This window comes from Rhododendron vialii, chromosome 9a, assembly GCF_030253575.1.
Source record: "Rhododendron vialii isolate Sample 1 chromosome 9a, ASM3025357v1".
Lineage (NCBI taxonomy): Eukaryota > Viridiplantae > Streptophyta > Magnoliopsida > Ericales > Ericaceae > Rhododendron > Rhododendron vialii.
The window spans coordinates 40441278-40454788 of record NC_080565.1 but is presented as its reverse complement, the minus strand read 5'-3'; the positions used below and the strand labels follow the sequence as shown (position 1 = coordinate 40454788).

Sequence of the window (13511 nt, the reverse complement as noted above, 5' to 3'; positions counted from 1 at the left end):
CCCAAATTAGATATAGACTAAATAGAGAGGCAAGTGATTTCTTTGGAATGGGCAAGGCATCTGTTTATTCATGGTTTCATAAAAATGTGCAGGAAATCTATTAGTTTGCTTGATTGGGAGTTGTTTTTCTCGGTTTATACGATCTGTTTTTTATTGCTTTAGATTCTTTTGTGCTTGGTTAGGATTTTCAAGCAGTATTTTGGTTTCGGTTGAGATTCTCAGTTAGGATTTCAAATTACTATATCATGAATTAGTTGTTTCTGATTACTTTAGCAATTAACCATTCTGTTCGGGGAGTACCCGAAACCCATATGGTTCGGTTATGGTACAAAATACAATTGGTCTCAATCCGTTCGGTTATCGGGGCGGATTCGCATACTTGGAAGTTTTTCTGCTATCGGGTACGGTTACCCCAATATCCGCCCCGAGCCACTCCGTTGCCATTCCCAAGTGTGAGAAATGTTTCCAACAAAAGATTTCCGACAGATTTCTTCATTTCATTTGGAGAGTATGAGGTTGACTATGGGTTAAACCCTCATGATTCCCTCTACTCATGGCCATGGTTCATGACCCTTTAGTTTGCATATTTAAATCTATGGGGAATATGATTGGGCAATGCAAAGAGAACCATGGAGGACGGGGCTTTTTTGGAGATAGATGTTGCCGTAGTTGGGAAAGGTGGACTGGGTCATTTTCTGCAAATAGCAATTAACACGCACATTAGGTATAGCAGTTAGAATTACACTCCACTAGGCATTTTGGGAATCTAGAAGCTATTCTCTTAGATGGGCTCTAAGCTCTTCTCTAAATACTATTGCTTTCGTATTTTCTTTTCTTTCTTATGTGTATGCCATTTAATTGAATTGTTTTTAACCCTCTAGATTGATTGAATGTTATATTTGGTGACACGTGTGGCTAGTTAAAGTGCCACTTGCAACAAGTGCAGCTAAGGGACTCTACAAACTTGAAGTTTTTTATTACTAAATATTATATTGCCAAATAAATTTTTCATTGAACCACTCACTAAATATTATATGTGATGATGTGACAAATGAGAATTTGAAGAGGCGAGTTTGGATAGTGAGTAAACTTCTTCAAAATGGTATAACAAGATCCCTCTGACATGACTTTTCAACTGTAGTTTGATTTCGATTTTGCTAGCTAGACAAGTAGTCCATTTTGTAAGATTTAAGTTTTTAGTCAATGATGTTAAAACTTAGCTAACGGCTTTGATCGCATCACTCAACATAGGTCCCCGGAACAAAGGTGCTCTCCTACAGCATCCCCGGATTCCTCTCAACGTTAGCAACGGAAAATGAAGACACAAAGAACTTCATAACTACTTATTGTCTTTTCAAGCGCTCCTCGAGATACCTTGTCCATCGATATTCAAGCCAATTTCCAGGTTGAGTTATCATTGCATCACGTTTAAGTTCACGTTTGCCAACAACTTATTTGCAATTCTGTTCTGATGACAACGAAATATGTTATCGGCTTAAACATTGTGTTGTCTGATCAATTTATTGTTGGAATGATGCTCAATGTTCTAAAAATCGATCAGTGCTAGTCGGGCGGAACAGGGGTGCCTAGCGCCTAGGCAGGGATTAGGCACTGACTAGTTAGCCGCCTAATCTAGGCATTGGATCCCCGCTTAGCGCCTAGGCGGGGACCAGTCGGCCTTGGCGGCCGACTTTTAGGACACTGCTGATGCTTTATTTCTTCTAGCTTCCGATCTCTTCAACAACTGAATGCTATTTTGGCTATGAAAAGTATCATCTTGGTATAAAATGTGAGTTAGGAGTTGAACGATATGCAAAAACAAGTGGTGTGTATATTGTAAGAGCGGATTAATAGAAACTGAGCACCAGTGGGATGATTGCCATAAAGATCCTGGGGCCACAATGTAGAATACAGTTCTATGAATGATGGTTACTCATATATTGTAAGAGCAGATTAAAGAAGATCAGGAATCTAACTACTGGAGGAAGAAAATGAAAGAGAAAATGGATACAGAAAATGAAGGATTTTCGTTCATCTTTGCTTTCAATTACAGAGATATCATGAGCCTTTTTGTAGGCTTGCAAAGGTATCTGAATTAAATACAAAAGAGATGCAAGTTCCCTTTATAACTGTGGTCAGTCAAGCCATCAATTCTGTTATGGTGGTTATCCTCTCCTCCAATCAGGAGCCACTGAGCTGGAGCTGAACTGTTACACCCTTGGGACACCTCACTAGCACACATGCATGCATACTTTAATGTGCTTATGATTTACTAATTCTCACTTGTTTTTGTTGTACGAGATTGACATGGACGACTATTGATATTATCCACCCATAGTTCTTTAAAATGTAGAACTCATTTCTCCGGTTACACACTTGTCGTTATTTTTCTTTGTTTTTGCTTACAATTTTCAGGTTTCAGATGTCAGTTCGGCAGAACTTCCATACCACTTGAAACGTTTCTTCCAGATCCTAAGTGGAATCTTCTGTCAATTGCCCACCCCTTAAGAGAATACGTAGGTAGAGACCTAACATCCGCAAGTAATTTTTCTGGACATACTCACAGGATCCCTTGTAGATTCTTTGGTTCAGCACCAATAGTTATGCAGAGGAACCTGATGTTCTCGACCATAAATGCTGATGATATCACCAAATTTAAGGAAATTTTAGGGGAGAAAAATGTAGTTCAGGATGAAGAGGCGCTGCTTGCTGCAAATACAGATTGGATGCAGAAATACAAAGGCTCAAGCAATCTTCTACTTCAACCTAGGACCAGAGGAGGTTTACATCTTTCTTTCCTGCGAGATCATAGCTGCTTGTTTTACCATCTGTTGCATAAGAATTTCATTTCCACTTCTCGAGAGACTTTTCGACAAGGTAGACTAAGCTGTTAGCGTGTATGGGTGGGACAGGGGGTGTACTATTTCTTTTCTTTATGGTCCCCTTTTCTGGTTTGAAGGGGAAAAAGTAATTAGGAATGTGCATGCTTTTACTCTTAGTAAATGACTTGAGGTAATTCATGAGCTCATGCCCCTTGCAAATTTCAGTTTTGAAGCAGAGAGGAGAAATCACAACTTCAGCAAAGAACTCGTAATATTTTCTGAATGTATTCTGCTGATTAATCTTCAAATGCAAATCTTTTGGATTTTGAAATGCATTCTTTTGGGGTATAGGATGGTTTGCAAGTCTATACGAGTGGATGTTTCTATTCTTCTCTTTGGAAGTTTTGGAGGAACCAGACTGTTGTCGTGGATGGGACAATTGAAGAAGTAGGTTCAGGTCATCACCTGAATATATGACATGGGATTCTCTTAGTGTTGTTGGAGGAGTCATGTGAGTGGTGTTCTATTTTCTCTTGCCCTGTATTCTGTTTGATGGGTTTTCCCTTCAAATTCTATGTTAGACATAACAGGGGCTATTCAATTTGGACTAGGATCCTCTCATAGGATAATCACTTCTATCTGCCTTCAACGATTCAGAAGGAAGACCATCACGGTTGTTCTAATTTCTCTTGCGCTGTATCCTATTTGATGGGTCTTCCCTTAAAATTCTATGTCAGACATAATAGTTTCTATTCAATTTGGACTAGGATCCTCTGAAAGGATAATCACTTCTATCTGCCTTCAACAATTTAGAAGGAAGCCCATCACTGTTTCATTTTGATGAACCGAGTCAGCTACTTTGTTGGGCCCTGAGCCCTTGATGGCTATGCGTATCCTATTAACCTGTATTTTTACATGGATGATTTACACGTCGGAGCTTACAAACTGTATGGCTTGGACATTAAAAAATGGGACCGCAGTGGGCCTCCTTATGAATCGCAAGAGGTTCATTGAAGAGATTCACATAGGAGGGAATCATACTCCATTGAATATCTGCGGTATATGTTCTACACCTTTTTTTTTCCATTTCTCTTGGGATTGTTGGTACTGATTTATGGAAAATGCTAACCTCCGCTCTTAGGTGGAGGATAATAGATAAAAGGTGCATTGATATCCTAGAAAAGTGTATTGATAGTTGTAAAAATGTATTAATATCCGTGATGTGTATTGATATCCGAACTTTTTTGGAATTTTTGGTGTTGTTTAGAGAATAAGAAAGAAATGTTTAGGGTGTTAATTAACCCTAACACAAGAGAGAGCTTTTATTTATATTACTTAGTGACTTATTACATAACTCCAACTATCCGATGTGGGACAAAGACTAACTATTTTAACACTCCCCCTCAAGCTGGAGAATAAATATCACAGAATCCCAGCTTGTTACATAATAACTCTAAACGTGGTTTAAATAACGGTTTGGTGAAGATATCTGTCAATTGAGCTCCTGTAGATATAAAAGGGGTAGCCAACACGCCACTATCTATCTTCTCCCGAACAATATGACAATCTACTTCGATATGTTTGGTTCTCTCATGAAATACCGGATTCGAAGCGATATGTATTGCTGCCTGATTATCACAATACATAGGAATAGGTAACTGTACGCTAAACCCCAACTCCTCGAGCAAAGCTTTCAACCATACAACCTCGCATGTAGTATGAGCCATGGCACGATATTCTGCTTCAGCACTGGACCGAGCAACAACAGTTTGTTTCTTGCTCTTCCAGGTAACTAGATTTCCACCAACAAAAGTACAGTATCAAGTTGTTGACCGTCTATCAGACGGTGATCCTGCCCAATCAGCATCGGTAAAGGCCTCAACACGCAAATGACCATTTGAACGATAGAATAGACCACGTCCAGGATTAGCCTTGAGATACTTCACAACACGAAGACAAGCTTCCCAATGGGGAAGACGAGGGGCTGACATGAACTGACTTATCATACTGACAGCAAATGAGATATCAGGCCGTGTATTGGTGAGATAATTCAATTTGCCTACCAAGCGACGATAACGGTCTGGATGAGGAAATATCTCCCCCTGATCGACACACAGTTTGACGTTTTGGTCCATAAGAGTCTCCACGGGTTTTGCTCCCAATAAACCAGTCTCCTCTAGAATATCCAGCGTATACTTTCTCTGGGATAGACTAATCCCCTCCTTGGATCTTGCTACCTCAATACCCAAGAAATATCGCAGCTTACCCAAATCTTTGGTATGAAACTGACGTTGTAGAAAGTGTTTCAGCTCATCAATACCTTTCTGATCATCCCCAGTAATAATGATATCATCCACATACACAATCAACACTACTTTTTCCCGATCGGACTAAATAGAAAAGACAGAATGATCAGAATGAGAGCGACGCATACCAAACTGCAACACAGCATCACTAAATCTGCCAAACCAAGCTCAAGGTGACTGCTTAAGACCATAAAGAGCTTTACGAAGGCGACACACCTAAGAACGCTCCCCCTGAGCAACGAATCCAGGAGGTTGCTCCATATATACCTCCTCGAGCAGATCACCATGTAGAAACGCATTCTTGACATCCAACTGAAATAAGGGCCAACCAAGATTAGCGGCCATAGAAATAAGAACCCGAACAGAGGAAATTTTGGCCACCGGAGAAAAAGTCTCCGCATAATCAACGCCATACGTCGGGGTATAACCTTTGGCCACAAGACGGGCCTTGTACCGTTCGATTGTGCCATCTGGATTATACTTGACTGTAAAGACCCAGCGACATCCAACGGGAGACTTTCCAAGCGGAAGAGGAACCAGGTCCCAAGTGCCATTGTCATGAAGAGCAGACATCTCAGCCGCCATTGCTGTCCGCCACTCAGAAACAGATAAGGCCTCCTGAACAGTGTGAGGAACAGAAATGGACGAAACAAAAGTAGTAAAAGCACGAAGGGATGGAGACAGATGAGCATAGGAAACAAACCAAGCAATAGGATGAGAAGTGCAAGACCGAATACCTTTGCGAAGAGCGATAGGAGGTGATGGTGGTGGTGGTGGTGGAACCGGATCTTGGGACGGAGGAGGCGCAGTGGTAGGCACCGGTGGGGCTGTTAACACATGTCGTCGACGAACATATACCTGCATGGGTGGCTCAGGAATAGGAGGAACATTGACAGGAATAACATACTCAGACTCAGAAAGTACATACTCAAACTCAGGTGTACCCGAGAAGAATGGCAGTGACTCATTAAAGGTGACATCAGCACACACAAAATGACGACGAAGAGAAGGTGAGTAACACTTATATCCTTTTTGAGTGCGCGAATAACCAAGAAAGACACACCGGATCGACCGAGGGTCAAGTTTGTCCCGGTCAGGATCAAGCGCATGAACATAACATGTGCACCCGAATACCCGAGGGGGTAATGAGTGGAAAGGACGACTAGGAAATAAAACTTTGTGGGGTATCTGACCACCAAGAACAGTGGAGGGCATACGGTTAATCAAGTAACAGGCTGTAAGAACAGCATCACTCCAATAAGATTTAGGGACTTGCATCTGTATTAACATGGCACGTATAATTTCAGATATGTGTCGGATCTTACATTCAGCAACCCCATGTTGTTGTGGAGTTCGAGAGCAAGAAGACTGGTGAAGTATCCCATGATCATCAAAAAAGCGAGAAAGAGTATTATGAAAATATTCACGTGCATTATCTGAACGAAGTATACGGATGCAAGTATCAAACTGAGTCTTTATTTCAGTATAAAATGACTTAAAAACAGAAGACAATTCTGATCTCGTTTTCATAAGATAAAGAAATGTAACACGAGAAAAATCGTCTACAAAAATAACATAATACTGAAAACCAGTGATAGTGGGAACATGAATAGGACCCCAAATATCCGAATGTACTAACTGAAAAGGACGCGACACACGACGCTCAATCCTAGGATAAAAAGACACTCGACGGTGTTTACTAAACTCACAAACCTCACATTGCAAATCCTTAATATTGCTACATGATGGAACTAGACGCTTCAAATTTGAAAGAGAAGGATGACCCAGACGACAATGTTGTTGATATGGTGATACTGATGACCGAAGGGCAGCAGACGCAGGATAGATGTCATTGGCAAAGTAATATAGACCTCCACGTTCAGTACCCCCACCAATCTTCCTCCCCGTCTTTAGATCCTGAAACACGCAACCATGAGGAAGAAATGTGATGGAGTAGTTTAAGGACTTTGTAAGTTTACTAACAGACATAAGATTAAAAGGAAAACTAGGAACATGTAACACAGAGTCCAAAGTAAGAGATGAAGTGACAGGAACAGAACCCAAACCAGTAAGTTCTGTGGTAGAACCATCTGCTAAGGTAACATGAGATGGTTTACCAACAGACTGACGGTGAGAAAACAGAGTAGAAGTACCAGTCATATGATCAGAAGCACCAGAATCGATAACCCAAGGAGTAGGAGTGGAGGAAGATGCAACACAAGCAGCGGATGGACCTTTCTGAGCAAGCGTAGCAGTAGAGAAAGAACCCGCAGGTGGAGACTGAAATGACATAAGGCGCTGGTACTCCTCTGCAGAGATAGTCACCACATTGGCGGCAGAAGAATGAGTAAGCTGTCCAGCATCCTGGGAGATAACAACCTGATGAACCTGAGGGAAACCGTGAAGATCATAACAGAACTCCACCGTATGATTGATTCCCCGACAATGAGTACAAAACCGGGAATCACGGCCACGACCACGGCCACCTCCCCCGGACATGCGACCCCCACGAGTACCAAAACTAGAGTCACGACCAACAAAACCACGACTAGAACCACGATCACTATCTCCAGAATCACGACCACGACCACTGAACCCAGGATCACGGCCACGACCACGGCCACGAGAACCACCAAATACAGTGGAAGCTAATGCTGAACAATCAAGAGGTGGCACAGGCACAGATACAGAAGACTGACGAAGTCGACTAAAAACCTCACTGAGGGAAGGTAAATCTCGAGACCCCAAAAGCTGATTACTAACGGGACCGTAAGTAGTCGATGATACACCATATATGAATCGAGTCACTTGCATACGCTCACGTTGGCGCTTCATAACCTGAACATCAACAGAAATAGGCTCACAGATATTGAGCTCCTCACAAATACCACGAAACTTGGAATAATAAGCCTCCAAGGATAAATCACCCTGTGAGATAGAAAAGAAGAACTGATGAAGATCATATGTGCGACGGAGATTGTTAACACCAGAATACATTTCCTGAGCCTGTGTCCATACTTGTTTGGCTGTAGGTAAGAAGACCAATGTGCTAGAAATATGGTCTTCCATACTATTCCATAACTCATCGAATCCGGGCATCCTCAGACACCCATGCCCCATATGTGGCAGCAGTGGCTGCGGGAGGGTCATCGGTCAAAATATGATATAGTGTCTCACCCAAATAATAAACTTCAACTGCCTTGGCCCAAACAGCATAATTTTTGCCATTCAAAAGTGTAGAGGTAATAGACAACCTCTTCCGAAATCGAGAAGAACGAGCCACACCATTAGTAGAACTAGAAACAGAATCAGACTTTTGCTCAGACATTTTACCGAACAATGAAGAGGCAACAACCAATAAGAATCAACTAAAAATAACTAATCAAGAACCCGTACTCAACCAACAGCATCAGCAACCAAGTACCAAACACGACAGATCCGTAACATCACCAACATATACCAAGTGATTACTACAATGGGTCCAAAACAACCACCCATAAACCAAAGGCTTACCGAAGTTAGAAAACCATTACAAGAGTTGAAAATCAACGATGAACAGTGTTGATGAATAGTAACAGCAGTGAACAGTACCCGTAATGAACAGTAGCCGCGATGAACAGTATCCCCAGGTGAACAAGGGTTAGGGTTTTTTTTTTTTTTTTTAATCTGAGGCAGAGACTATGATTAGGGATTATGTACAGAGGCTAGGGTTTAGGCTAGGGTTGTGGTGGATTAAGGTTAAGATCCCGCTTTGATACCATGTTGTTTAGAGAATAAGAAAGAAGTGTTTAGGGTGTTAATTAACCCTAACACAAGAGAGAGCTTTTATTTATATTACTTAGTGACTTATTACATAACTCCAACTATCCGATGTGGGACAAAGACTAACTATTTTAACAATTGGGATATTATCCGAACTTTAATTGCTTCCTGGCAGGTCTCTCGGATTCTGAAATACTGTAATTCCAGATGTCTGGCAGTTGTTCCTCAAGGTGGAAATACAGGTCTTGTAGGGGGAAGTGTACCTGTTTTTGATGAGGTATTATAGTTGCCCAGAGTGATAAATAACACGTTTTCTTACCATTACAAATTACACATGCTTTAGGCAACCAATTTTGAAGCTGATATGTATAAAAAGGAAAAGAGAGACTTAGTCTTTGCCTACATCTTTGTGTCACACACATGGAAAAATGGTTCTAGCACAATAGCTTGTTGGTGCGTGGTAGAGATCTGGTGCAATGTGAGTTGATATGTGTTGGAAGCGTGTAAGGAAATCTCAGAATGACACACATAGGCATAGTGAAAATTTTAATTATCATGCTTTAGTTTCATATTAGCTTTGGACAGTTGGAACTGCCAAGTGGTTGAACCTAGGAGGGAGCTCATTGGAAATCCCACATTTCTGATTGTGTTCCATGATTCCATGAACTTCAAAGGAGGCTTAAACCTATAGCTATGTGTTATGGTGCAAAACCATTTACTCTCTTCTCTCCTTATGTTTTTATAGATTCATTTGCTGAGGAATACAGTGCTAACTTTTTCAGTCTCACTTGTCATGGCTTATGTTCTGTACTACATTTGTTCCATTCTTCCGTGAATTTAAATAGGTTAAATATCGTTAGATCCAATGGCCTTGTTCGTTTGCTAACTTTGGGTATTTTAGTTTTGGTAGTGGATGGAGAGAGAAATAGAGTAATGATTGGAGAGAGGGGTAATGAATGGAGAGAGATAGAGAGAGAAATGAAATTAATAATTGAAAAAATAGGGTAATGATTGGAGAAAGATATAGAGTAATGATTGGAAAACAAAGTTAAAAACAAAGTAAAGATGGGAAACGAACAAGGCCAATATTTCTTCATGTTACCCCTTATGGTTTGGCTTCGAAACACTTCAGCCATGTCCTTCAAAAATAGCTAAAGATACCTTACATAGCTCCATATTTCGCTAAGACTTGGGATTGTATACAGTGGTGGACACATGACCAATTGTTACAGTAGGTCGGCTAGTATGGATATCACTCACAATCCAGTTCAGCGTGACAGATCCAAGCATATTTAGATCGACAGGCACTTTATCATGGAAGTATTGAACAAGGTTTTGATTTGTATGGAAGATCAATTGACTCATTTATTCACTGAAGGGCTGGGTAGTACGGACTTTCAACCCATTACATGCAAGTTGGGCATGAAATAGCTATGAACAAATATGGCAGGAAGTATTATGTTATGTCTTATAAGGGCATTTGCTCTTCTCTCATTATGTTATCTGACAAAAAGACACAACCCTAACTTGTGAGTCTCTCTTTCCTTGCTGTGTATTGTGTATCAAATTGCCTTCATTGAGTCTCTCTTTATGTGATAACTTCCTTTGCAGGTAATTATCAATATGGGTTCCGTGAAGAACATCATTTCTTTTGACAAGGTACGAAGGCGCCTCTAGATGGTATATTCGTTTCAAGGTTTTAGCCCATCTCACTTCATACTCATCACCCGGTAACATTTTCCTTTAGGATTCATTTGTGAATGGGCTACCTTATCAGTTCTCCCTTTAGGTTTTATCTTTCACTCATTGGCATTCTTACGGTTACGGTGATCCTTAAAGCTTTACTAAATTGTCGTCTATTATCTTTGATATGAAAAATTCCATCTCATGTATAAATTCTTGAATGCCAATGTGAAATTCCGCTTTTGCCGAAGTAACTCAGTTCTCCCTGTTTTAGGTAAGTGGTATCCTGGTATGTGAAGCGGGATGCATATTGGAGAACCTGGTACCTTTCCTGGATAACCAAGGGTAACTACCTGTTAACTCTTATTTTCATTTGGCCCGCATATTTGGCTGGCATGTTTATAAAACCAAGAACTTCATATAAATAACAGGACCGACAGTTCAATAAAAACCCCAAACTACGAACAAGCTAAGAAGCACTGACATGTGAGTTTGCCTCACATTTCCATGTTGGACAAGTTTCGGACGCTGGCATCCTCCGGGCACGCGCAAGACAAATTGAAATAAGCTTCCAAAGTTCCAATTATTTAATGGTACCTGGTTGGACACGGTGGGGACGCGCTGCAGACACACTAAGGATACTTGTACTAGTTATGAGGGCAAATTGCCATGGATGCTTAATCCTATATATTGATTTAGTGATGGTTGTCTTTCTAGCTTCAGCACACTAATATTCCTTATCCAATTTGACCTCTAATTCAAACCATTATTCAATAGACCTAATGTTCTTGTTTATTATATGCATTTATAATACAAACATATAGTATATACTGTTTTACTTAATGTGCCCCAGTGTTTCCTAGTTTTTCAAAAATGCTGTGTCCGGTGTCCACACATCCGTGTTGTGTGGTGTTCTTATCTGTGCTTCTTAGCATTTAAGACCTATTTGACTGTGTTACTTAATGTGCCCAATCATGTCCTACTTGTCAGAAAAAGGGAAGAGAGAGAAAGGATTGTAACTCTTTCCTTTTATTTGTTTTTTTTTCTATCTGTTAGATGCTATGTTTTAATGCTCAAGTTGACCATCAACCATGTGCTCTCTGTCCAATTATCATCTTATAAGCGCTCTTTAAATTTATAGTCACTCCTCCATGCAATTGGCTGATAGGAGAAGATAAAGAGCTTAGAAACATGTACATTGTAGGTTGCAAATTCTGCTCAGTAGCATTTGTGCAAACACATGCACACGCAAATTCACATTTGTTGTTATTGCATCAGGATTAAATGTGGTTATTATCATTGTTAAGATTAGTTTCACTTGGAGCAGTGATTTAAATACGCGAGGCGAATGCGAGGCGAGCGTTTAAAAACAAGGAATATAAACTACATAAATGACCAATATTCACTCCTACCATCAAAACAAGAATAAACATCACCATATTGCATAATAACCAACAATCCAACATACGAAATACTAGTAAAATACGTAAAATACGCTCATAAAATGTAACAATTCAGATATCCCAAACAAGACATATAATATGTTCATATAATATATATATTATGCATGCGTGTTTGTCTCCCACTGTCAGCAAGTGTGAGAGAAGAAGATTATATAATATATTGTTAGATTATGGATTTTTGAGTTCTCCAATATTTCCCATACTCTTCATGGCATCAGAGCACACGATACCTGGCGACTATCTCTGTCAGGCAGCGTCAGCCTTTGATCCTCCTCTGTCAGCTATCTCTGAGGCTGACGAGTGCTCTGTCTGTTTTTTCCAGCGTAGACAAGCTCGTCTTGAGCCTTCTCTGACGATTTCGTGGCTACGCAAGCCATCTCTGAGGTCGTGTGGCTGAACCCAGCCCTGTTACATGTCACATCTGAGTCGTTCTGAGTTGTTTCTCCTCGCCGGATCTTCTCCAGTCTTCGCCGGACCTCTGACAGCCTTGCCGGGCCTTCCCCAGCCTTCGTTGGACCTCCGTCGACCTTACACAGTCTGGGTTTTGCTCCTCTGCACTCAGAACTAACTGGGTTTCGCTTCTCTGCACTTGTCGACCACTGTCAAGCCTTTTCCGGCGTCCGACAGTCTTTGACAGAGCTCGAAACAATCTGTTTTCCAACTTTTGAAGTGTTTTCCAAAGGCCAGATAGGTACGATCTCTTTTATTTTGCCCTAACGATGCCTCGGCGCAATTTTCAGTCTCCTCACGCCTTTCGCCTAGTCGCCTCAAGGCGAGACTAGTTGCCCGCCTCACCCAACCTCGCCTCGCCTCACACCTATGAGGCGTCACAAGCTCGCTGTGAAAGTATTATGCATCGTGATCTCGTCGTATCTTGTATTTTAGGCATAGAATCGTATCGTGATAATATCGTAATCATATCTCTTTGTAATCTTCTATTTTAGGTATAGATTTCTAGGCTTTTCTCTATTTAAGTTTGTGTTAGCATTGGAATCATTTACTCTCAATATTCAGTAATACATATCCGTTCTCTCTCCCATATGTTTTGTCACACTCGCCTCACGCCTTGCCTCGCCTAGGCGTGCTTTTTCAATCACTGAATTGGAGTGCATAAGTGCTTGCATATTAGAGGTTTAAGCACCTAAACTTGCATGGACACACTTGAAAGTTACATACACTGTATTGTTGTCTTTTGGTTAGGCACCAGGCCTCTTCCATGCTTATGTAACCATTGATGTAACTTTTCGGGATGTATGTTGTACCTGTCAGCTGTCAGGCTTTTCTGATGTGTTGTTTTGTAGCTTAGTCAGTTCTTATAGTCCTATACTGTGTTATTTTCTGCTTTTTTTTAGTTAGGAAGATCGAACGGAATTAGGGAGGGTGATATCATAACACGTATAATGTTAACCAAGATGACCTTTTTACTCTCGTTAATAAAATTTTCTTTGTTGTTCAAAAAAAAAAAAACAAGATGA

The 13511-nt window shown here is 40.7% G+C and overlaps 1 protein-coding gene across 2 annotated transcripts in view; it reads left to right on the top strand.

Annotated features, from left to right (window-relative positions):
* Positions 1-1411: 1411 nt before the first annotated feature.
* The window catches only part of LOC131301764 (D-2-hydroxyglutarate dehydrogenase, mitochondrial-like), a 29344-nt gene continuing 17244 nt past the window's right edge, over positions 1412-13511 (top strand). The window contains exons 1-4 of one of the 2 annotated variants that reach the window (XM_058328174.1): positions 1412-2781; positions 9066-9167; positions 10502-10549; positions 10848-10918. In XM_058328174.1, the coding sequence (XP_058184157.1) occupies positions 2692-2781; positions 9066-9167; positions 10502-10549; positions 10848-10918 (311 nt within the window). In that variant the 5' untranslated portion in view covers positions 1412-2691. The other variant, XR_009191424.1, reaches the window with a different exon arrangement.